Source organism: Nilaparvata lugens, chromosome 7 (assembly GCF_014356525.2).
Source record: "Nilaparvata lugens isolate BPH chromosome 7, ASM1435652v1, whole genome shotgun sequence".
NCBI lineage: Eukaryota > Metazoa > Arthropoda > Insecta > Hemiptera > Delphacidae > Nilaparvata > Nilaparvata lugens.
Genome location: NC_052510.1, coordinates 33514413 through 33539321, shown reverse-complemented (window position 1 = coordinate 33539321; position 24909 = coordinate 33514413). Strand labels below are relative to the sequence as shown.

The 24909-nt window shown below is 33.2% G+C and overlaps 2 protein-coding genes across 2 annotated transcripts in view; both read right to left on the bottom strand.

Moving 5' to 3' along the window:
- The window catches only part of LOC111056057 (polycystic kidney disease protein 1-like 2), a 127479-nt gene extending 105556 nt beyond the window's left edge, over positions 1 to 21923 (bottom strand). Inside the window, exons 1-7 of the mRNA XM_039432581.1 lie at positions 21825 to 21923; positions 21043 to 21226; positions 20162 to 20389; positions 19549 to 19689; positions 2642 to 2787; positions 1481 to 1696; positions 446 to 549 (exon numbers count right to left, since the gene is read on the bottom strand). Of these exons, the coding sequence (XP_039288515.1) occupies positions 446 to 549; positions 1481 to 1696; positions 2642 to 2787; positions 19549 to 19689; positions 20162 to 20368 (814 nt within the window). The 5' untranslated portion in view covers positions 20369 to 20389; positions 21043 to 21226; positions 21825 to 21923. The remainder of the gene's footprint in view (positions 1 to 445; positions 550 to 1480; positions 1697 to 2641; positions 2788 to 19548; positions 19690 to 20161; positions 20390 to 21042; positions 21227 to 21824) is intronic.
- A 384-nt stretch (positions 21924 to 22307) lies between these two features.
- The window catches only part of LOC111051514, a 319540-nt gene continuing 316938 nt past the window's right edge, over positions 22308 to 24909 (bottom strand). The window contains exon 17 of the mRNA XM_039432582.1: positions 22308 to 22504. Within this exon, the coding sequence (XP_039288516.1) occupies positions 22448 to 22504 (57 nt within the window). The 3' untranslated portion in view covers positions 22308 to 22447. The remainder of the gene's footprint in view (positions 22505 to 24909) is intronic.

Below are 24909 nucleotides of genomic sequence, written 5' to 3'. Positions count from 1 at the left end.
ATATTTGACACAATTGTTTTTGTATGTGGCCATCTGCCTATTATTATCTTATTATTATTATTATTAAATCTTATCTTGTTGATTCATTTAGTCTTTTATTGGCGTACTTACCACACTTCAAGCTATCAGTATTTTTATGCACAGAATTCAAAGATTTATTTGTAGGTATTTATACCAACTATCATTCACAGTCCACTGCCCTGCCCTTGGATTCTGTCAATTGTGTTATATTTATTGTTACTGTTATGTAATTGTTTTATTGTATTTTGTTTTTTCTCATCGTATTTTTGTTTGTCGAGAATAAATTGAATTGAAAATACCGGTACAAACCGATATTATGTTTGTTTAATTATTGAAATACTTCTCAGAATATGAATTAGGTTTGAATAAGTTAGGAGTGATAAGAGTAGAAAAAATATATTTTTAATTTTCATAATTTACGTACCACGGGCAGCTCCATAAAACATTAGACTGAGTAGCATGGTGTTGAGCAAAAAGCATAAGGTGACTGAGAGACGTTCTTTTCTTGTGATTGGACTCCTTGGATGTCTGTAGTTCAAAGTTATAATTTATATATTTTACAGTGGAATCATAAGATTTTACGTAAAATAATAATAGTACGATAGTAAGACTTTGAATATAATATTAGTAATAAATATATCTTCATATGGCGATTTCGTTCCATTTCAAATGAAATGAAATAAGAATTTTGGACATAATATTATGGAACACGTATGGATTATGCATGAAATGAAATGATTTCAAGAAAAAGTAATGCTCCTACAGAAAAACTCGCCCACTTTGGCAACCAATTTCGCGATATGCTTACCGGCTAGACCTGATAGCCTATTGTCTCCGCTTCCCTATTAGAACACTTGTATAAAATATAGGGATTCATTTTCGAATCATACCTATTGACTCATCTTCCATAAGCCGGAGTAAAATAACATAGAAAAAGTTATACGGCTATGAATTGCAATTTACTGAAAAGACAAACAATTCTTTGTTAGTTGTAATGAATACGGTACTTGAATCACTGATTATTTTGACACGGTCAATATTTTTTTATTGAACAACCTTCTCGAATGAATATATTTTCATAACTTCATAGAAACAGTTAGATCTTAATTTGGCTTGAAATGTTTAATACTTGCAGTATCTCATTAATACTCTTAGTGAGAGGATTCACAGGAATAAAATATATCATCTCTAAGAAATAGGAAGAGAAAGAGAAAATATATCATCTCCTTGGATAAAGCTAATATGGGCTTATTTATTAAATCTAACTCTACAAATACTGTTGTTAATAATTATTATTTATTCATATGGCTTTTATCGGCAGAGAGATCCTTATGGATGTTCTGCCTTGCCGTATTACCCAATGTCATTTCCTATTAACAATGTATATGTCATTCAGTTCAATTATTCACTTGAATATCGTTAGGTAATTAGATAGATAGCAGATACATATTGAACTCACCGATTGAAGACAGCAGACCATGCATGACCCTCTCTGAATCCATAAATTGTATTGAACTGAGCTAATTCTGCTCGCTTCCTTGTCTTTTCACTGGGAGCACAGTTCCAAAGTAACTCTAGTTCACCGTTGTTTGTCAGTATTGTTAACCATTTGCCCACCATGAATATGTACTCATCACCATTGGCAACATCAATTATCACTATTTTACTGCAATACCTGTTGAAAAAAGCGCCAACAAGTTTGGAATTGTGTTATTTACTGAACCTTTTTGATATTGACAAAATTATTTCTTCCACTGGTGAGAAATGTTTTGCGGAGAAAAATCAAGTACTGTATTTTATTCTCAAGCATTTACATTTATTACTTAGGAGTGAAATGAATTGCCAAGAACACAACAGAAGTTGAGTAAATCTGGTATTACGACTGTAATACAATATTCACATACAAATACAATAATAGGCCAATCGGTAACGACGTCTTACTTTATGCAATAAATTATCTATATATACAGTAGGCTAGATGAGAGACTGATATAATATACCGTAAGCACCTTAGGAATAGGTAGGCCACTAGGCCCGCCTATTCATATGTTGTTACAAAACACACAAATTCCTACATTTTTCTTTTAAGTAGGTAGTAAACGTTATGGCTGAATAGAATTTGGAAACTATTTTTATTCATTTATTAAAACCGTATTTTTCCAATATTCGAATATTAATAATAACGGATTTAATAAATGAATTAAAATAGTTTCCAAATTCTATTACGCCATAACTTTTACTACCTGCTTGAAAAAAAATGTAGGAATTTACGATCGTGCATTGTTTTGTATTATTTGTATGATGTGGAATTGAATAGCTGGGTTCGAATCCCAGCAAACACATAGTTGTTTGTCCGAGTTCGCTCATCTCGTAACCCACACAAGCATTTTATTGGAAAAAATTAAACTCACAACTATGGTAATTTACTACTATTCAAACTATAAATTGGTGTTCAATTATTGGCTGAGTAATATTCGACTCATTGTATCATTCAGGCTATCTAACATTCATTCTTATTTATACCTAATTAGTAATTTCATAATTGAGTGGATGAAATAGGCATTTTCTATTCACATAGACATTTTCTTAATTTCCAAACGAAGTTTTTCGAAGAACTCACCAAGATGGATTAGAGCCGCTAAAATCGATCCAAATATGTATTTTTTCGAGTTTACCAAGCGGTGATGACGTGAAAAGCAGAAACCAGTCATCTGACGCTCTTCGCAGAACCTCCCTGTCTTCATCAACACCCTTTAGAATATGAACCTGAAATTTTATACTGCCATTTAGAATGATCTAAGTAGGGTAAGATGAGATGGCTCTTAATAAATTTAACGAGTTATATTAAAATAAATGAACTAACAATTGTTGTGCTTCCTAAATTCAGAGTAATCTATACTTTTTCAATACGCTGCTAGTATCGTCTGTTACATATTACTTTCTTTACAAACATCTTTATTGTGTGCCATTCCATGAAATGCTTTAAATACCAAGTAAGTTTGTAATCTATAATAAAGGGAAGAATCGGCTTATACGTGTAGGTGATAGGAATGACGCATCATCGCGTCTGAACTGACTTGGACTGATTAACTTGACATTTTGGATGTAGATTCTCAATTCAGCACCAATCACCAAGGCTGGTTATGGGCCTATTTCCAGTCCTTTAAAATCACAGTCTGTTAAGTTTTCAGTTTATGAAATTTTCAACTCGTCATGTTCTCAGTTTTTTATACTTTGAGAGTGGTCGTAGATAAAATAGTCTAGTCAACAGTTTTATCTTCTATCTTATTATTCTTCCTCTATCTCAACATTCTTCTGCTATATATATATATATATATATATGACGCATATATATATATATATATATATACTACATAATTATAAAGGATGGAATAAGCCAATTCTATCCTTTATAATTTTCTATGGGTCACAGAGACAAGTTCTCACAGAGACAAGTAGTGTTTTTGAACGATATTAGTGTCACAGAGACAAGTTTCATAGGAACAAGTAGTTTTATAAATGGCAGTCTCACAGGAACAAGTTCCCACAGAGACAAGGTGAGTCTCACAGAGACAAGGTGAGTCTCACAGAGACAAGGTGAGTCTCACAGAGACAAGGTCTGTCTCACTGGAACAAGTAGTGTCAGTGGAACAAGAAGAGGGGTAGAGTCCCATTCGAACAAGTGTAGTCTCACAGAGACAAGTTCAGTCTCACAGGAACAAGGTTGGTGTGGTGTGTTGCCTACACATGAAGATGAAGGCATTCCATTTGCTCTAATAATTGGATGTCATCTGTTTTTTAATATATATACATATATATTATGGTGACATGAATAGAATAGAATGACTGCCTTTATTTTTCTTAGAAAGCGTCTGTTTTTTAATACATATACATATATGTTATGGTGACATGAATAGAATAGAATGACTGCCTTTATTTTTCTTAGAAAGCGAAGTTAGAGCGCAGTCGACCCTCTCTTACACTCAACTCTCTATCAAGTATTATAACAATAAGAAGAAATAAATACAAATAATATGATTAAAAACAAACAATAGTTAAGTTATCTACTATTTGAAATAATAACAAATTTTAAATTATTGAAAAGAAAGAGAAAAAATGACATTGAAAATAATACATAACAATGCTGAATGATAGTATTTTCTGATACTTCATCACTTTAGTAAAAAATAAGACACTACAGAATACAATACAGTAGGCCTACATAGCAACTGAAGTGTTTGCTATACATTTCATTTCCTACTATCACTATGTAAATCTCGAAGTGGATAAGTAAATTACATTATGATTTATTTAAATAGTAAAATAGAATCTTCCTTCAATCAACAAACAACGTCACAAACAACGCTCCTTCAATCCACGTGACATACATATATAAATATATAAATATATAATTTACATTATGTTAATAATGTGGTGACATCATTTGATGTCAGCTTTAAACGTTTCTCCTGTGGAGAAAAAATGATGAATTTAGTAGACTGTTTAGTGGATCCTAGACATTCAGATTCAAATCTATACATAACAATTGATTCCCCTTTTCATCCAGGATATTTGTGGTTTCTTAAAATTTCGATTTATTGACCGAGCGAAATGAGTTCTAAGATTCAAGTCGACGGCTTTGCATTTCTCTTTATGTTTATATGTTCCGCAATTACGGTGAAACGCAGCAATAGATTACCATGAAATTTGACAGGTATATTTCTTTTTAAATTGTGCCTCGACGTATATACAAGGTTTTTTGAAAATTTTGCATTTTAAGGTTAATACAATAGGTAAAGTCTCCTTCGAACGCCAATATTACAGTAAAAATCAGAATAGAATCATCCATAATAATTCAGCTGTTGAGTGGATTTCTAATTGCATGCAATAACGCATGCAATTAATATATCAATGTAACTTAGTAAAAAATCAGCTGTCGTGTTGACTATTCATTGCATGCAATGACGCATGCAATTAATAACGGAAAGATAAGATAGTATTTTCTCTCGACCTTTATCTGCTGCTTTCAACTCGGTCTGACCTGTTGCCAGTAAGTTGGAGGAGATTAGATTTTGATGTTAGCATATTTTTGATACACTAACCCCAACAGCCATTAGCTGTTTTCACACCGACATCTTGCCGACACAACATACAAACAGGATTTACTCTTATGGACAGTATGAGACGAGGCTGTGCTTTATAACTGCGCGAGGTCTACTGTTCATAGAACTACTAGTCCAGGATTAAAATGTTGTTTTACCAAAATCATCAAATATTTAATAATTCAATACAATGATACATGTACAAATGTAAAGCTGACTTGCACCGAGGTAGAATCAATTTAATCTTAAATAATTTGAAATATATTTCAAGTTGTTAGGCTTCATTAATTCATTGAACGCCTATTTTATCATTATGTGTTATCAGAACCTATTAGAATTATGTAGATTGCCTTTAATGAATAAATTGAGTTCCATGTAAATGTATTATTTCTACCAAACTCCAAAATAACTATTTCAATGTGACTTTTAATTGTTCAGTCAATTTAAAATAATTTTGATTCTGCAATAACTTATACATAAGTGATATCAATGTAAGAAAGAACAGATTATATACTTCTAGATGAATGGAACAATATTGGAAAGATGTTATCCAACGGTATTTGAATACACCCCTGACTGTTACTGTATGGGAGTACCACCAGTAATTTATAAGTTTTCAATTCGTCAAAAGAGTGGTTATAGATAAAATAGTGTACTCAACGGTTATAATCTTCTCCTATCTATATTTTTTCTTCTTATTATTGTTCATCTTCTTCCTCTTCTTCCTTATTCTTCTGTCTCCTTTTTCTATTATCTTCTTCTTCTTCTCGCTTGTTCTTCTTCTCCTCCTGTCATCTTCTCCTTCTTCTTCTTCTTCTTCTTCTTCTTCTTCTTCTTTTTCTTCTTCCTCTAGCTTTGTCCGGCAAGGACTGATTTGTTTTTGTATTATGGAGTCCCTTTTGTATAAGGTACCAAGAACAATAACAGAGATATTTCCAGGGCTCTAGAGAATAATAATACTAATCCCCTCTGTCCTTTTGCTAAATTGAAACGTGTAGCAACGTGAGTTGAAATGTATAAGTTGACCTAAATTTTTGAAGGCTGATCTTCGAATTGATAAAATTATAGAAACATGATCACAAGTAAATCCCTAAGAACATAATGGAGATGGAGACTATTCCTTTTAACAGAATCATGTTTCCTCATCATTATCACCATTCTCAAATAATACGAGTCGATCCATCCGGCGTATTCACGCATGATGTGTGCAGAAAATCTCACTCACACTGACTGTACAACTGTGAGATTAACTATTCTAAGTCAAGGACTCTAAGACTCTCTGTTGTGAGGCCGGGTGATATAATTATTCTCGAGTGACGTTTTCATGTGAAAATTTAGATTTTTCTCCCCTCACAGGTTTTTACCTTGAGCATTATTGTTCTGAAAAAAATGTGTATCATTTTGTTTTTATATGTATGTAAATCATGTGTGTGTATGTTGAACAATAAAAAATTTGACGTTTCCACCCAGTCACTCTGCGCTTTTATGTTAACTATATCTACCCATTTAAATTAGAACTTTATAAAATGTGATTAATTGGACTCGATTCATTTTAACAATTACAAATTATTTCTCAAAAGCTTACATCACATCGAAAGAATTACATCAAATCAAGCACTAGATTTTTATTAATATGATTCCTTGTGATATTCATCGAAGAATAGATATGAAGGGAATAGAAACTTTAAGGGAACGTATTTCACTGGGACAATAAGAATTACTTAACTTCTGATGGAGATTATTATAAATGTTAATGATAAGTGTATATTACATGCGGTCAGATTTTATATAATACTCCATATACGTACTTGAACTTGAAAATAATAGCCCAGTCAATAAAGGTTTTTTCGATCCGAAAATTAAATAAAAGCTGAATCTTCTACCATCGATAGAACCCTCCCAGAGGGTCATTCTCCCAAAAGTCCCAAGAAATCTTCTTGGAGCTTTCCCCCCTAGCACCCCTCAAAGTTGAAAAACGCAGGTAATCACGGAAAATCAATTATCTCGGTACCCATTGATCGGAAACAGCTATATTATATGCCATTCGATTTGTTACATTATGGACTACAATATTAGTTTCATTCATTTTTTCAATAAAATGAACAGTTTTCTTGATAAAATAATATATATGTAAAAATTTAGGGGGTTTGCGATTTGATTTTTTTGTTTTCTTCGATTAACTCCGAAGCAAGTAGTTTTAAAGGAAAATGAGTCAAATAATTAATGTAGCCACTCTTATTGCAAATCTATTGATGTATACTGTTATGTATTTGCGATTCGATTTGACGCCGTGGAAGGGGGAACAGTCGACGCGGAACGGCGCGGCTGACTCTCTTAGCCATAGTAAAACAGCAAACTGGAAATCAATTATCTCTGTAACCATTAATCGAAAAAAAATCTATCATATGCCATTCGATTCGTTAAATTAAGGACTACAATAATAATCGAGTTCATTTTTTCAATAAATCGAACAGTTTCCTTAATAAAATAATATAATGTAAAAATTTAGGGGTTTTTCGATTTGATTTTTTTGTTTTCTCCTATTAACTTCGAATCAAGTAGTTTTAAAGAACAATGTGACGAATAATTATGGTAGCTACATTCATTGCGAATCCATTGATGTATATTGTTATGCATTTGCGATTCAAGTTGACGCTGTGGAAGGGGAAACAGCCAACGCGGCTGACTCCCTTCACCATAGTAAACAGAATAATACAGTATGGCACTCGAAACAATCAATTTTGTCTATTGTTTTGACATGCGCTGTATATAGATTTTCACTTTTCAATACTCTTAAAAAATATTACAATTTTCTTAATTTAACCATGCTCATGATAAAAATCAGGATTTCGTTGTTTTCTCACAGAATTTATTATATTAATTTGAAGTGTGCCTTCTCCATACGAGTCAGAGGTAACACAATTTGATAACTCTAGTTTCAGATATTGATGTTTTTCAACGAAGTTTCATGATATATTATGTGTCCGACTCTTCATCTTATCCTTATTTTGTGAAAAATGAAGATTCAAAATTTATTTTCGTAGCTTTTCTTGTGTTTTAACTTGTTTCATCACTCTTTATAATTTAAACACTTGATAATGGAATGAATATCATCAGATCACGTGAACAAAAAAGTTTTCAATCTGAAAGTAGATTAATTTGTTGCACATTCGGTTCAAATATTAACAAATGTTACCAATATTATCACATATAGTGAGAACGAATTATTCTGAAGCTTACTATTCTCACTGAACATGAAGAGGCAATACCAAGCCAGAATCGCAGTTCCGTTCAAATCATTATTATCAGAGCTTTCAAATTGATGCTATGTAACTATGGATGTTATCCCCATCTCACAATTTCCCTATTTATCCTTATCCTGATTCAGAATAAACTAGTTGATCTCCATAACCACAAAAATCAATGTACAGTACCTATAATAAATAGTAAAAATAACAAAATTTCTAGTAATAATGAAACTTTTCCTAGGTATGAATTTCAAGGCTCATAAAATGATTTTTTCTCAATCACAGGCAGAAATTCCAATGATTATCATAATTTAATGAAAATTGTTTATATTGTACATTGTTCGACGTAGGATAAGCTACATCTTTAAGGTAACCAACGTATTTAGGATTATCATGCTTATGAATGAAAGCGAGACTGTGATAGAAGATTGGTCAAACTGAAATATAAACATTATAGACAATCCATATTCTGATCAACTATAATTATAAAATAATGATAGTATCAAGCCGTAATGAATTGAGCAACTGAATTTCAAAGTTACTATCCACTGTTCAAATCGCACTGTGATTTCCTTTTACTTCCAAATGGATTGAATTGCCTCACTCTTCAACGTAACACTTATTGAAAAAAAACCAGTGGAATGTGAACGTCATCCAAATAGCATTTGAATTTCAATTTTCAGATCATGAAATTCATAAAAAACTAATTCTTGAGAGAATAGTGATGAATTGCAAACAGTGCAAGTAACATTGATACAAAGCGATACAATGAAAGTCAACATCGATTAATTTAATATTGGACTTATCAAATTTATATTATTTATAAAGCTTATAAAATGTAAAACCAACATTTTAAATTTTCTCTACTGGAGCAAAACATCGATAGAAAATAAAGAAGAGCCCATCATAAGCACAATATACTTGTGTACTAGAATTCACTTGAACTAACTCATCACTTCAACCCTTCAATGATCACAATGAACTAGAATGGTATAAAAACCATGGAATTGATAATCAGTTACATTTTTCAAATAGCTTCACCCAACTAAATCTGTGAATGCTAAGTCATAAGAAATCATGTTCAATAGATTCAATTTGAATGTTTAAAATAGAAAATGATCTATTCTTTTGGTGCCCTAATCAAAATCAATTTCAATAAACATTAATCGACATAAAGAAAAGCTTCTGCCAACCTTGTATAGTGAATGACAAGATGCGAGTGGAGGTGAAAAATCGATATGTTAACAAAAATAATAGAAGATGATGAATCGTCTTTCAATTAATCGTATTATACGGTAGGGTACTTTGTGGTTAATAATGTGAAACACTTTCATGATTTTCCTACCTTTTATGCATGCTTACTCTTCCTTAATTTGTATGTTTGCATGGCTTTCATCTTTAGAATCTACTGAATTTTCATATTGGACTGTCTAAATAATCTAGATTCAACTAGTAAGCTACTTTACAGAGATAATCATAGAAAGTTTCGACTCAACAAGCCCAATGTATAATTTTTTTATGCCTCAGCCGTCATATATATTTAGCTAAACTGAAGGTATATCATCAGCCTGGCTTGAAGAATATTAACTGTAGAAATCAGCAAACACTGCACGCTTTGATTTTTCAGGAAATTGCCACTGTTAACACTATTGTAATCTATGATTTATCTCAGTTTTTGACATAGCTTATGATAAATTTCAGCATAGAATTATGATAATACACACATATTTTAAATATGTATTATATTATGTGATAGTATGAATATTTTATCGGTTGCAAACAATATCTTTGTCTGTCATAGAATGCATGATTTAGCACATCTATTACAACAAAATGATTTTAGAGAATTTAGAGAATTAAAATGTGAAAAATTAGTTTCATCGCATGTCAAAACAATAGACAAAATTGATTGTTTCGAGCGCCATATTGCGAATAAGATGCAACTTAGAAAGCAGTAGGCCTACTACTGTATTTTTACTGTTTACTATGGTGAAGAGAGTCAGCCACGCCATAACGCGTCGACTGTTTCCCCTTCCACAGCGTCAAATCGAATCGCAAATGAATAACAATATACATCAATGGATTCGCAATGAATGTGGCTACATTAATTATTTGTCCAATTTTCTTTAGATTATTTGCTTCGAAGTTAATCGGAGAAATCAAAAATCAAATCGAAAAACCCCCAAATTTTCACATATATATATTATTTTATCAAGGAAACTGTTTGATTTATTGAGGAAATGAATACGACTAATATTTTAGTCCATAATGTAACGGATCGAATGACATATGATAGATTTTTTCCGATTAATGGTTACAGAGATAATTGATTTCCAGTTTGCTGTTTACTATGGCTAAGAGAGTCAGCCGCGCCTTTCCGCGTCGACTGTTTCCCCTTCCACAGCGTCAAATTGATTCGCAAATACATAACAATATACATCAATGGATTTGCAATGAGAGTGGCTACATTAATATTTGGCTCATTTTTCTTCAAAACTACTTGTTTCGAGGTTAATCGGAGAAAACAAAAAAATCAAATCACAAACCCCCTCAATTTTTACATATATATTATTTTATCAAGAAAACTGTAAATTTTATTGAAAAAATGAATATAACTAATAATGTAGTATATAACTAATAATGCGGTTTCCGATCAATGGGTACAGAGATAATTGATTTCCCGTGTTTACCTGCATTTTTCATGTTTTAGGGTGTTGGGGCGGAAAGCTCCAAGGGGATTTTTTGGGACTTTTGGGAGAATGACCCTCTGGGAGGGTTCTATCGATGGTGGGAAATTCAGCTTTTATCTAATTTTCGGATCGAAACTGCTTTTTTGGACCTTCATTGACTGGGCTATAATGATGATGTGGGTACTTACTTGGCACACTCTTCATCAAAGATGTCTCGTGGCTCTGTTGTTTCCCTGGAACAACGTTGCAATATGCACGTTGGGTTGGGAAGATGATTATGATTAATAGTGATAAGAAAACTATCAAAAGTTCCATTTGCCATACGAAGTGGCATTGAGGCGCGACTTGCACACTCGCGTACATTACATTTTAAATAGATACGCGTTTGGTCGCTGGAGGTCACCCGATAGAAAAATCCATCGTCAATATGATATAATGTAGTATTGCGGAGCGTTACGATTTCCTTGACCAATTCCATGTCGACTGAATGTGTTTTGTCAACTATTGAACTCGCAACGCAAACGCACAGGTAGCATCCTCGTAGAGGGGAGGCAAACAATACTGAACAAAAATCTATTTTTTCCAGGAAGGGTACAATATGGAAAACACATGTTAAATATTTCCTGCCGCCAAAGTGCAGTACTTTATACCTGGCACTAGAATTTTTAGAAATAGAAGCATTTGGTTAACTTTGGTTTTACGCTTCAGTGAACATAGTCTATGAGCAGGGTAGTTCTACCTGTACACCACCGATGACAAATTGACCGGGCTTTCCAGAAGTACCTAACGGGAAACATTTGCTTTGTTTCATGGAAGCAAGGCATTGTAATACTGAATGAGTAGTCTATTTATAGTTCTATAAAGCAAGGCCTTTTGGTTCTAATACCCGAGACGTCAGTCTGCAGATTGTTGTTATGGAATGCAGAAAACTTCTTTCACCAACCTTAGACAATAATAATAATGCTGATTCAAAAGATTGAAAAGATAGCATGCCGCTTCCAAAATCTATGGATATGGTTTATGTAGACTACTATATATATATATATATATATATATATATCTGTGAGTGTAGCGTAAGGGACACACTATTATTCCTCACCCACCATATAGCATATAATATATCGAACTCTGTCACTCCCACTCAACCACATCACTCTCTTACACATACCCTTTCCTTCGGGCTCACTCACTCTCTCTCTCTCTCTCTCTCACTCTCTCTCTCTCTCAGATGATAATGAATTAAAACGCAGATTTCTGTCTTTGACACTAATATCATGCTTTAGTTAGATCAATAATGTTTCAATTGCCATCTAGATCTAGGTGAACCATTTGTAACACATAAACTAATAATTAAAACCACCCTAAATAAACCTTGATTAGTCCCAAACGATATGGTTTTCAGTAACTTTAAGGACATGACAATAAGACAATAATTGTGGGTTGGAAACGTAATTTTGAATATTTATTATAATAAAATATAATCCCATCTTTCTGGTGCTCCAAACTCGTTATTTAATAATAAACCTACAGTTTAAGAGCCATCACTGATAAATATGTATATATATAGCGAGTTTTTGCAACTTCAGTTGTGTCGCTTCTCGCACCCCAATCACCATCTTTCCTTATTTATCCAGTCTCCTTCAAAGAGACCTCTACTCTCCATTTCAATGTGGACACTGGATACGCATTTCTTTCGCGGTCTTCCACGCCTATTTCTGTTCGCTGGTACCCAATTCCATACTTGCAAAGGAAGTCTTCCTTCATTCATTCTGCGCAGGTGTCCATACCATTTTAATTGTTTCTCTCCAATGACATCCATTATCGTGTTTTTTGCGCTCATTCTCTCTCTAAATATGTCACTTAGTATAAATACAGAAGAACAAAAATCATAAACCTTATTCCGGGACACTTTCTCATTAATTCTTAATTCTCGTATATCCTATGTGTGTGATAAACGAAATTTGAATTTGAAATCACAAATTTTTTGAAAAACATACAGTTTTGAATTACGTGCTTATTCTACGAAAATTGAAACCCCTTTCTTAGCTGGCGTCTGGGAATAAGAAATATATTGACCAATAAATACAAAAAATTTCGATGTAGATTAGGCGAATAGGCCTTGTCTAAAGAATTCAGCTTATAGTCTGTTATACAATAAATGAGCAATTCAATTCATAACATCTTAGTAGTCATCTTATGAATAGTGTAATCATTCATCAAATCAGTCTTATCAAGTCATAATTATCATCACCCAGTACAATTGAATAAATTAAGTCATACATTGAAAAAAGACATAAACTATTTATAAACTCACAGCACTGAATATCACATTTTCAACAATTTGAAAATTAATTTACGGAACAATAAGCATTTTCATTCAGAATTACATTTATTGCGTTTTTTAATTTATTCAGAGGCAAGTTTCTTCTAATATAAGATAAAGGCAGATTATTGAACATGGAGTACACTAGATAGGAATAAATTTCAAGCTCTTACTCAATCTGACATTAGGAGTTACAATACTCTAGTAGTCCAGATAACAGTAGACCTCACTGAACATCCTTTGCAATGTGGTAACGAGAATATTCAGCCATCTACTAGAAATGCTATCTACTAGGAATAAAGTCATTGTAATAATATCAGGGCTTTTTCAAAATGTTTGCCAATGGCCCCACTAAGAAATCTGATCAGGCTGGTTGGAGTCTTCCAATCAACCATACATTACATTACATTTCATTACCAGGGCTACCAGACATTGTTTTGCAGTAGTCGTCAATATACTATATCATAATGGAAAAAGTAGAACTTTGATATGAAAGTAATGAACTCACTCCGCTACAAATAAAATCTATTGGTGTGCTAATCTAAATGTTGCACTACTTCAATCCTGTAAAAATGAATACCGGTATAATACTTATTCTGAATTGATGGAATCCCAAGTCCCATTGCGCTTATGATAATTTTAAATGTTACTTTATTAACTCAGTAAGTTCAGAAAGTTATTGCTCAGTTGAATCAGAGCTACGATTAAAAAGATGATTTGGGAATTATCAAGTGGCACTTTTTGTTTTTCATTGGGATTTTTATTTTGTAACATGTAGAGACGCTTGTTGAACAACAATCTGTTAAATTTTTTATGGGAAAGATTTCATGAGGAAAATGAAGTTTTTCATTGACATTATCATCCGTAACTCGGAACGCCATGATAAATCTTGGCATCTAAAGCTGCGTTTACACCAAAGTTATTAACAAAATGTTAATAATTCAATCCTCACAGATTATTATAGATTGAACGGCACATGAAAAACACATATGTTCATCATGTGTATGATAAGTTATGTTCAATCTAATAGAATCTATAGAATCTATTAGTGTTGACACAGCTTTACTCTGTGACTGTCTGAAGTTAATATTATATAAATTTGAATTTACAATTCGATAAAGCAGCTCGGAAAAAGAAGAGATGATTATCATAATATCGGGGACCGAGCTTCGTTCATGAGTACAAAAGCATAAACAATTTATTACGAAAGAAGGAATTATAATGAAAAACCATTTTGGCCATGTGTTTTTTTAGAAGCGGTGATGAATAGGTCAGTGGTAGGCTATTTGGCTTTTATATATTCCATTTCATATTCATATAGATTATTCTTTCGGGTCGAAGGTTATATAATATATACATATTAGATATGTTGGAATAGTTATTTTGGAGTTTGGTAGAAATATATTACATTTGCATAGAACTCAATTTATTTATTTATTTAAGTTATCTTCTATCTAATTCTAATAGGTTACCAACCCATCCCTATATTATATGATACTCCTTCAATCATAATCATATACTTGCATGATTAAAAAACAGCAGACATTCAATTTACTAGAACAAATAATGGAGTGCCTTCAAGTTCAGATGTAGGCAACACGCCTAACTTCTTCCCTCATTCGCTACCTTGTCTCTATGACACTGACCTTGCTTCTGTGAAACACCTTGTTCCAGTGGGAACTTGCTTCTGTGAGACTGCCATTTATAGCGCTACTACTTTGGACGGAGACCTTGTCTCTATGAAACTGCTTGTCTCTGTGGGAACTTGTTCCTGTGAGACTGCCATTTATAGAAATACTTGCTCCTGTGAAACTTGTCTCTGTGACACTAATATCGTTCAAAAACACTACTTGTCTCTGTGAGAACTTGTCTCTGTGAAACATCCCCTTTTTCTATTATAGTATAGAAATAGAAGAAGAATATATACATCTACGGGATACTAGATAGGCCTACATGTTTGGCGCATCATCTTGTCTCAACAACTCAACTGATTAATTGACCTAGCGAAGTGAGGTCTAAGATTCAAGTCGACGGTTTGGCATTTCTCTTAATGTTTAAATGTTTATATGTTGCGCATTTACGGCGAAACGCGGTAATAGATTTTCATGAAAATTGACAGGTATGTTCCTTTTTTAATTGCGCGTCGACGTATATACAAGGTTTTTGGGAATTTTGCATTTCAAGGATAATATAAAAGGAGAAAGGAGCCTCCTTTATACGCCAATATTAGAGTAAAAATCAGACTATAGATTTATTCATCATAAATCAGCTGACAAGTGATTACACAGATGTGTGGAGAAGCCAGTATATTGCTGTATTACCATTAGGTCTATAGTTTCAATCAGGTACTTGTGGATATATGAGAATACTGCGTGAGGTCTACTGTTCACAGAACTACTAGTTTTAAATTTTGTATAAAGATTCTTAATTAACCGAGCGAAGTGAGGTCTAAGATTCAAGTCGACAGTTCGGCATTTCTCTTAATGTTTATATGTTTATATGTTGTGCATTTACGGCGAAACATGGTAATAGATTTTCATGAAATTTGACAGGTATGTTCCTTTTTAAATTGCGCGTTGACGTATATACAAGGTTTTTTGGAAATTTTGCATATCAAGGATAATATAAAAGGAAAAGGAGCATCCTTCATCGCCAATATTGGAGTAAAAATCTGGTGTGGCGCACTCACACAACTTTCCTTGCCGTTATGAAAATTGATCACCTGACGCTAGTGTTCCCGCGCATCTCAAGTCTACTATTCAAAGATCTGAGCCAGCTGGTGACAGGACAATATCGCTGGATACACACGAGATATGCTATCTCTTCATAGTGAATGATTTAATAGAATCAACAGATGCCAACAGTTTGCAATTGAATAATCACATTTTCTCAAATTTCAAGCTTATTTTCAATTTTAGGTGAAAATGTTACTGAACATTAATTGGAGAGATTTTTATGCTCAATCTTTTCCACTCGAAATGTTTCGTTTAAATTATATATAATTAGGAATTTGAATAAAACCTGATAATTAGGAATCTAAAATCTAAATCTAGGGCGGAGCTCCTGAAATTTTTACAGATATGGGACTCATGGCAGTTGATAGAGCTTATCAATTACTATTTTAGGTATGAATTTGATCAAAATCGTTGAAGCCGTTTTTGAGAAAATCGCGAAAAACCCTGTTTTTGTCAACATTTTCGCCATTTTAGCCATTTTAGCCGCCATCTTGAATTGCATTTGACCGAAATTGTTCGTGTCGGATCCTTATAGTGTAAGGACCTTAAGTTCCAAATTTCAAGTCATTCCTTTAATTGGGAGATGAGAAAACGTGTACACAGACGCACACACTCATACACACACATACAGACCAATACCCAAAAATCACTTTTTTGGACTCAGGGGACCTTGAAACTTATAGAAATTTAGAAATTGGGGTACCTTAATTTTTTTCGGAAAGCAATACTTTCCTTACCTATGGTAATAGGGCAAGGGAAGAGAAAATCAGACTATAGAATTATTCATCACTAGCCGTCAGGCTCGCTTCGCTCGCCATATCCGTCTAGCCAGGGGGCTCCGCCCCCTGGACCCCCGACTGGATCGTCCGAGAATGAGATCAGCAGGCTCGCTTCGCTCGCCTGCATTTTTCATTTGGGCATTTTTATCAAATGTTAGGACAATCCAGTCGGGGGTCCAGACTAAACGGCTGGCTAAACGTATATGGCGAGCGAAGCGAGCCTGACTGCTAGTAAAATATAATTTTCCCAGGATTGAAGTAGCAGTGCCCAATCAATTTTTCCGCGATAAATGCATTTAAATCTTCAACTTGGTGCCAACCTAACAAAGTCAACTCAACTTAATGTCAACCTGACAAAATTATTAATTTAGTTGCCAGTTAACAACTGTTTCGAAGAGGTACTCTATCTAGATTATAGCTCTATAGTAACATATGATACGGAAATTTCAATTATAATTAAGAGATTGGGAGAAGAAGAATATACATGCTAAAAGACGAACTTCAAACCCTTAAAAACAACCCTTAGAGTTAAAATATTGCCAAAAGATTTCTTAGTGCGCCTCTAAAGGGCCAACTGAACATACCTACCAAATTTGAACGTTTTTGGTCCGGTAGATTTTTAGTTATGCGAGTGAGTGAGTGAGTGAGTGAGTCAGTCAGTCAGTCAGTCAGTCAGTGAGTGAGTGCCATTACGCTTTTATATATATAGATAAATCAGCTGTCTAGTAGACTATAATACTACCCGTCCAAAAACATCGAACATCTTGAAAATGTATCTTTCCATCAACGTTGTAGACAGTTGCAGCCAAACCTGATAACAGCGCTCACACTCACATTCCCGGACGACACGTCACGGTACGATAGGACAGAAAGCTCTAGGTTTATTTAGAATTTTTTCTAGACATTTTAAATTGATAAATTATTTATTAATTTTGGAGAAAACATAACAACAGGTCAATGTAACTTACTGAGCGCGAGGTCTACTGTTCACAGATCTACTAGTTTACTGAGTTATAAGCATATTTCCATTCTTGTTAACCCTTAAGTACTGGCGCGGGGTGCTCACAGACCCCCAGAGAGGTAAATTTTGTGATGGTGACTGGCCTGTGTTGGTTGCACTGCTGAGCTCCTTAATACCTTCAAGTTGGTTCATTAGTCACCCTCTAAACCAGTTTTCGCCTGTTTGTAAACATTGCACTGCGTTTTTGTGAGTGATAAAAGTGACTGGGGTGTCACCAGACCCCCACGCCAGTGAATGTGCTTCTTTTTTGCGATGTTTTTTATTCACAATTAACTAACATTGGAATTTGAAGTAATACTTATTTCATATTTTTTATTACTTTTTAAAGTTCTAAAAATGAATTTAGAAGAGTTGAATGAAGCCAGAGTTAAGAAGTTTCTAAAAACGTTTGTGAGGAGTGCATCGACCCACAGAATGAGTCACAATAGGACAATGTAGAGAGGAACAAAATATGTAAGTCAATTATTTTAGTCTAATATGCAATAAAAATTATAATATACTGATATACGAATATAAGAATATAGGTACTAATAAGTTATATTAATTTTATATGTTTATAAATGAGTATTTTGATCTGCACCAAGAATTAGCTTATTTCTACATAGACGAAATTCTAGTGACTTTAGATGATAAAATTAAGCAAACTACCATCAAAATTCAAGGAATAGTATTTTTTTTAGTAAGTTCCATTGTTCCTAAGTAAGAATCATTAGTTGAATAAAATTTTTCTGTCATTTCTGATTTTTCTTTATTTTTACCAAAAATCACTACATTTTTTTGAAAATGTTACACAGTTTTGAATAAATACCAAAATTATTGATAGTTCTGGTATATATCCTTTTTATTCATGGTAAAACCATTCCAAACAGTCTAGAGATTGAGATAACCAGCCTAGTTTGATGGAAAAAAAATTCAATTAATTAGAGAGAAAATTTGATGGGGGTCTACCAGACCCCCGCGCCAGTAGTAGTGTCTCAAAAAACCGCGCCAGTAAGGGTTAAATTAAAATAAACTTTTTTCAATTTGTGATACAAAGTTTACCTAAGATAAGAGCCCAATCAAGTTTTTCCATTGTAAATTATTACTGTTGTTAATACTTTCAATATTAGCATGAAACTATAAAACTAAATTAAATCTATTCTCGCTTTAAACAGATCCTTGCAGAGCATGGGTTACTTACCTACTAGTCTTACAATGAACTATGCCATCTTCTAATAGACAACCTCTGCCCCCAGCTCCAGCCACAGGCATACCGTAGTATATTATAAGTGTCGCAAAAGTGGAATGCCACACTCAAAAACATTATTCATTTACTAATATTAAATAGAATTTGTTCTGTTTAATGTGAATATACTTTTCAGAAAATATAAATAAATAGAAGATATGGAAATTCATTACAAAAGAATACAATAGCTTAAAAGAACCCGTACTTTCAACAAAACTGGTATTAAAATTATTAAATAATGTGATAGCCTGTACGTAGTGTACCAGAGTTAACCGCACATACCAAAATACACAGAAGAGTGATAATAGGGCTTTCGAAGTCTTCTACAAAAAACTTTTCAATTTGAAAATTAAATACAAAATAATATAGTACTGGTATAATAAAAATCATATTTCTATGCTCACCCTACTGGAAGCGTCCGACCCAAAAATCTGTATGCCGACATTAGATGTAGTTCCAGCAGCAATTCTAATGCCAGTGTAAACAACCACAACATATGCGTTGCTATCACCAACAATATTGTCCTTCAGCAGTATAAGTTTTGCCTGGAAATTATTAAGAAAGTTGGTAATGATGAAAATATTTTATCTACCAACTAATACAAAAATTGTTGATTTCTATTATAAGCTCTACATTTCAGAAAAGCTTTAACTGTATTTATTGAATTTCGTTAGTTTTCGGATTGGTCTATAAATAATTCAATCTCAAATATAATCTTACAATACTAAACATTGAGTACCTGCTATTGATTTTAACAATGTAGGCCTATCTGTAATATAATAAATCCCTTCAGATTTCTACAATAGATCCTATTTCGTAGGCTACAATTCGTTTTTATTATTCCGCTACGGTATTCCAGAAAACTGATTCATACTTGATTAATGCTAGCGTAGTCTATACAATTATAATATTATGTTATTCTTTAAAGCCTACTTCCAAACTTAAATTCATGTTCATAAAAATAAGGGATCTTATAAAATTAAATTTTGGAATAGTAGAAATCTGAAATCAACTTACATAAGAATCGTCTTGTTTGTCTTTTCGCCATGCCCAAATAAAAAGTATAACATACAATATAAGACATAGAATGACAATGACGGCTATGTAAGGGTTGTTGAAGACCGTCACAAATAGCTCAATGTCGTTTATTGGATCCACTTTGTTGGGTGCAACAAATATAGAGCCTCCAAACACTGACAAATGCTGGCAACGACAGGTCAGCATATTCTTGTTTATCTCGACTGGCTGAAAAAAGTAAATTGTAATCATTCTATAGTAATTTGCATATGTTTGGCTTAAGGCTTCTGTCAAGAATACCTGGGAGTTTCAGTAAATAAAAAAAGTATATATTTGAAAAATCATGTAGGCCTATTGCTTCAGAAATTATGAGTATCCAGGATATATGAGTATAGGATAGGGTAGGCCTACTGTGGATATCTTTGGCCCGACTATCATTGCAGTACATCGCAAATTACAAACATTTAGCATGCATTACATACGGTACCGTCATTTAAAAATAATCCTAGTAAAGAGAGTTTGAAAGTTTTTATCATTCAAAATCAATGACATACAACGGTTTCCGGTTACTATGCCGAAATGCAAAATACTGATCTATGTCACGATACTGTCTTTCAAATGACCCATTTGAATTTTCAAATTATATATTTTTTAAATTATTCTATTAGATCCCTCAAAAACATTTTTTTAATTTGATAATTAATTCTAGATTATTCAAACATAACATATACATTAAAATATGCAATAGCTGTTCATGTATGTTCTTATAGTTTATAGTTTGTTTGAAGGTGCAACAGAGGGGTTTCCAGAGAAAATTCAGTTTGTAGGATGTGAGGCTAGATGATAAACAATAAATAAATGAATATAAATATGTTGGATACCTTGCAAATGCTACTCCTCCACTCATCGCCTATCCATGATGCACAACTCGAGTCGAAAACTTCAAAAGAGTATTCAATACTTGCATTTTCACTTGTCTGGAATCATAGTTAAACTGACAAAATGAAACGCATTCTCCAGTGATAAATAATAATAGCAAGAGTAACGACTACTCAAACGTGATATCTAAGAGAAGAGGTAAATATTTATTAATCCATTTTCTATCCATAAAGCTATATAACAAATGATTAACTTGAAAACCCTCTTTTTCTGAGGGCGATGCCCACATAAGTTAGGTGTGTGGATAATGAAAATTAGGATGATGATTGAATCTACAGTTTAGGTTGTTTCGAATCCGAACCACCGGAAAGTAATTTTTAAACTCATCATCTCATCAATTATGTTTGGCGGAGTCGGATCTTCAAATGTCATCCATTCAACCGTAGTAGCATACGCTTCAATATCAACTTATCTAAGCGATAACTCATCAACGCGACCACAGAGTCAACCGAGCTCATTTTCATGATTTACTTGAAATTTACAATGACGTGAGAACCCTACTACAAAATTAATCTCTCATTGATTCAGTAAAATGTGACCATGATATTTTTAGAGTGAACAAATTATTGATCTCATGTATCATCATATGAAGCACTGCTTTTTTCTTAGATAATAAGATGATTTAAATGCAATAATGGATAAAGGTATTTGCTTTGAAAAAATATAGTTCTATACTCATCTTTATTATGTAACTTGGAAACACTTTTATTTTATTGAATCTTACATCTTTTCCAGGCAACAGCCCAACGTAAAAGAAGTCATACCCTTTATTGGCTTCAAAGGGTATAACAAATTCGTACGTATCTCCATTGACAGTCTTGGCTCTATCAGACATCATAAGGTCATAATCAGGACGCATATTTTTCTCAAGAGCAACCTATAACATATAGGTGAATCCAAATTCATATCCTCCAGAAATATTGAACAAATATTTTCAGTAAAGGTCCAAATTCTCAGCAAACATGATTTTCAGCGATATAAAGGAAAATTTAATCGGAACAAGAGTAAATAAAATCAGTAGCTAAGATGATCTTGTGATCATATTCTTTTTTCAAATAAAAATTATAATATTGTTAGTTTGTTTATTTAGTATAAAAGGTTCGCATGATCGTTTGATGAGTGTCATTAGAATGTTAAGTAGAAAATTTTTAATTCAAAAAATAAGCGTTCTCATTACCCTTAAAGCATTATCGTTTTTCATGTTCAAAAATTTGATATGGAATTGGCCTTCCAGAGTTGGGATGTCTAGTCGGTGCACGGATACTGATTTGTCTTTCATTTCATCACTGATCGAGGCAAGAGGAAGAGATGTTGATCCTTTTATAAGCGTTCTTTCATTCTTTTTCATCACCAAGTGAACATCCAGATGATGGCGCAACTTCGGTTCCAAATCTGCGAATGAACCTGCAACCAAGGAACGGTCAGTCATTCCAGACAGTAGGTACGGTAGTCAATACTAATAATGGACCTATAAATTGAAAGTAAGATTCATGATATAGATCTGCAAGGTAAACAATTGGTGATAACTTAATTCTCTTAAAGAAAGCAAATTATTATATACTGGTATTATAGCCTGATAAGCGCCATTTGTATTATGTCTGCTAAGAAAAGTATTCCCCAAGAATTTTTTTTTCAGATAGCAGCAGTTAAAATTAAAATTTTTTCTGTGATTAACTAACTACTACTGTGAATTAATTGGAATCAAATAAACATTTGTAAGCTTTAAGAAAAATAAAATGAATTACAAAGCTATGAAAGGTTATGCTAGTCTTCTTACTCCATGCACGTTGAGCAGCTGGATTGCTTCCACGTTCACATGTTGATGAAGTCTTTTCTCATGTTTTTCTGCAAATCTTTGGATTTCACTGATGACTGTCGCCACTCCCAGGTCGCGGTGGAAATCAGAGTTCCTCATATACCAAGGAGCGTCTACACAACTTCTGAGTACTTTGTTCTGGAAGCGCTGGATGATGTCGATATTGGATGGTCGGGTGCAGCCCCAGAGTTGAATTCCGTAGGTCCACACCGGCTTGAGAATCTGCTTGTAGAGAAGCAATTTGTTATAATTTGACAACTTTGATGTCCTCCCAAGTAGCCAGTACATTTTCTTGAATTTTATGCCAAGTTGTTCTCTTTTCTTCTTCACATGCTCCTTCCATCTAAGCTTGCTGGCATCCAGCGTCATGCCTAGATATTTTGCAGTGTTGGAGTAGGGTACAATATTCCCATTGAGTGTTAAGGGGATACATTGAACTCTTCTGTTTGTATAGTTGACTTGAACTGATTTTGCTTCATTCAATTTTATAAGCCAGTGTTTTGTCCAAACATTGATTCTGTTGACTGCCACCTGCAATTTCTCTGTAGAAACTTCAACAGTTTCACCAACTGATAAAACTGCTGTGTCATCAGCAAATGTTGCTACTGTTATGTTTTCGGGTTGAGGTATATCAGATGTGTATAGAAGGTACAAGAGGGGACCCAGCACACTTCCTTGAGGAACTCCAGCCCTGATTTCTCTGAGGGATGAAAAAGCATCATCTTGTTTTATCCTGAAATAACGGTCTTGAAGATATGATTTCAGTATCAGACTGTATTCTGTTGGTAAGAACTGGTTCATTTTGTAGCACAATCCTGAATGCCATACTTTGTCGAAAGCCTGTGCTACATCAAGGAAAATTGCAGAGCAAACTTTCTTTTCCTCCAATGTATTTTCAATAATATTTGTTATTCTGTGCACCTGATCTATTGTACTATGTTTATCTCGAAATCCGAGACAAAAAGATCTGATCTCTGTATTTTTACTAGGTAGCTGTTTAAAGATAATAATATTATTATTAATGCTGAATTATTCAGCATTGAAGTTTTAGTGCAGAATGCATTACTACAATAGCCGCAATCTCTGTCAACATCTGATGGATATTTGAAAAAAAACTCTTAATCTCACTTGGCCTATGAAATTGTAAGTGAAACTAGTTGTGGATTTGACTAAATCCCTAAATATCGTTGACAAATTCGCATAATGATGACATGGCTCAGCCAGATGAGTAGATATAAGTTACAGAAATCAGTTGATAAAGCTGAGTTTACACCAAAGTTATTAACAAAATGTTAATAACTTAATATTTATAGATTCTATTAGATTGAACGAAACTTGACAAACACATATGTCTATTATATGTATGATAAGTTATGTTCAATCCAATAGAATCTATAAAGATTAAGTTATATTAACATCTCCTTAATAACTTTGGTGTAAACTCAGCTTTAGAGTTGTATTTCCTTTGTAATCAAATATTTAGTCATATCACATGGGAGTAATTGGTATTATTTGTGTTTCAACTGTAAATTTATATTAAGAAAATATTTTACTCCTGTTACACGGTGCTCTATATGGGGTAGCCTATATTATTTGTTTAACTTATTCCATTACTTGACTTTCGCAATTCCAAAGTGATCATTGAACTAAATCGAATAATTATTCTCTCTTAATGGAATATCAGTTTTTTATCGATTGAGAAACACATATAGGATTCCTAACAGGATGGTTTATCATTACAATGTAATCATAAATAATGATAATGAGATGAAGTTTGTAATTTTGACCATAATTAGTATATTATGATGAGAATTATCAATTATTAAGGCTTGAGAGTTGAAAAATCGTGTTCAGCGACCGAAAATACATAAGATAGCGTTCCTGAAATACATAATTTGAATGCATAGACTAGTAGGAGCGATGCGATAGACAGGCCATTACACACATTAATCATGGGGGAGGACCGCGCCGCAGTGTAACAGTGCTACTTATC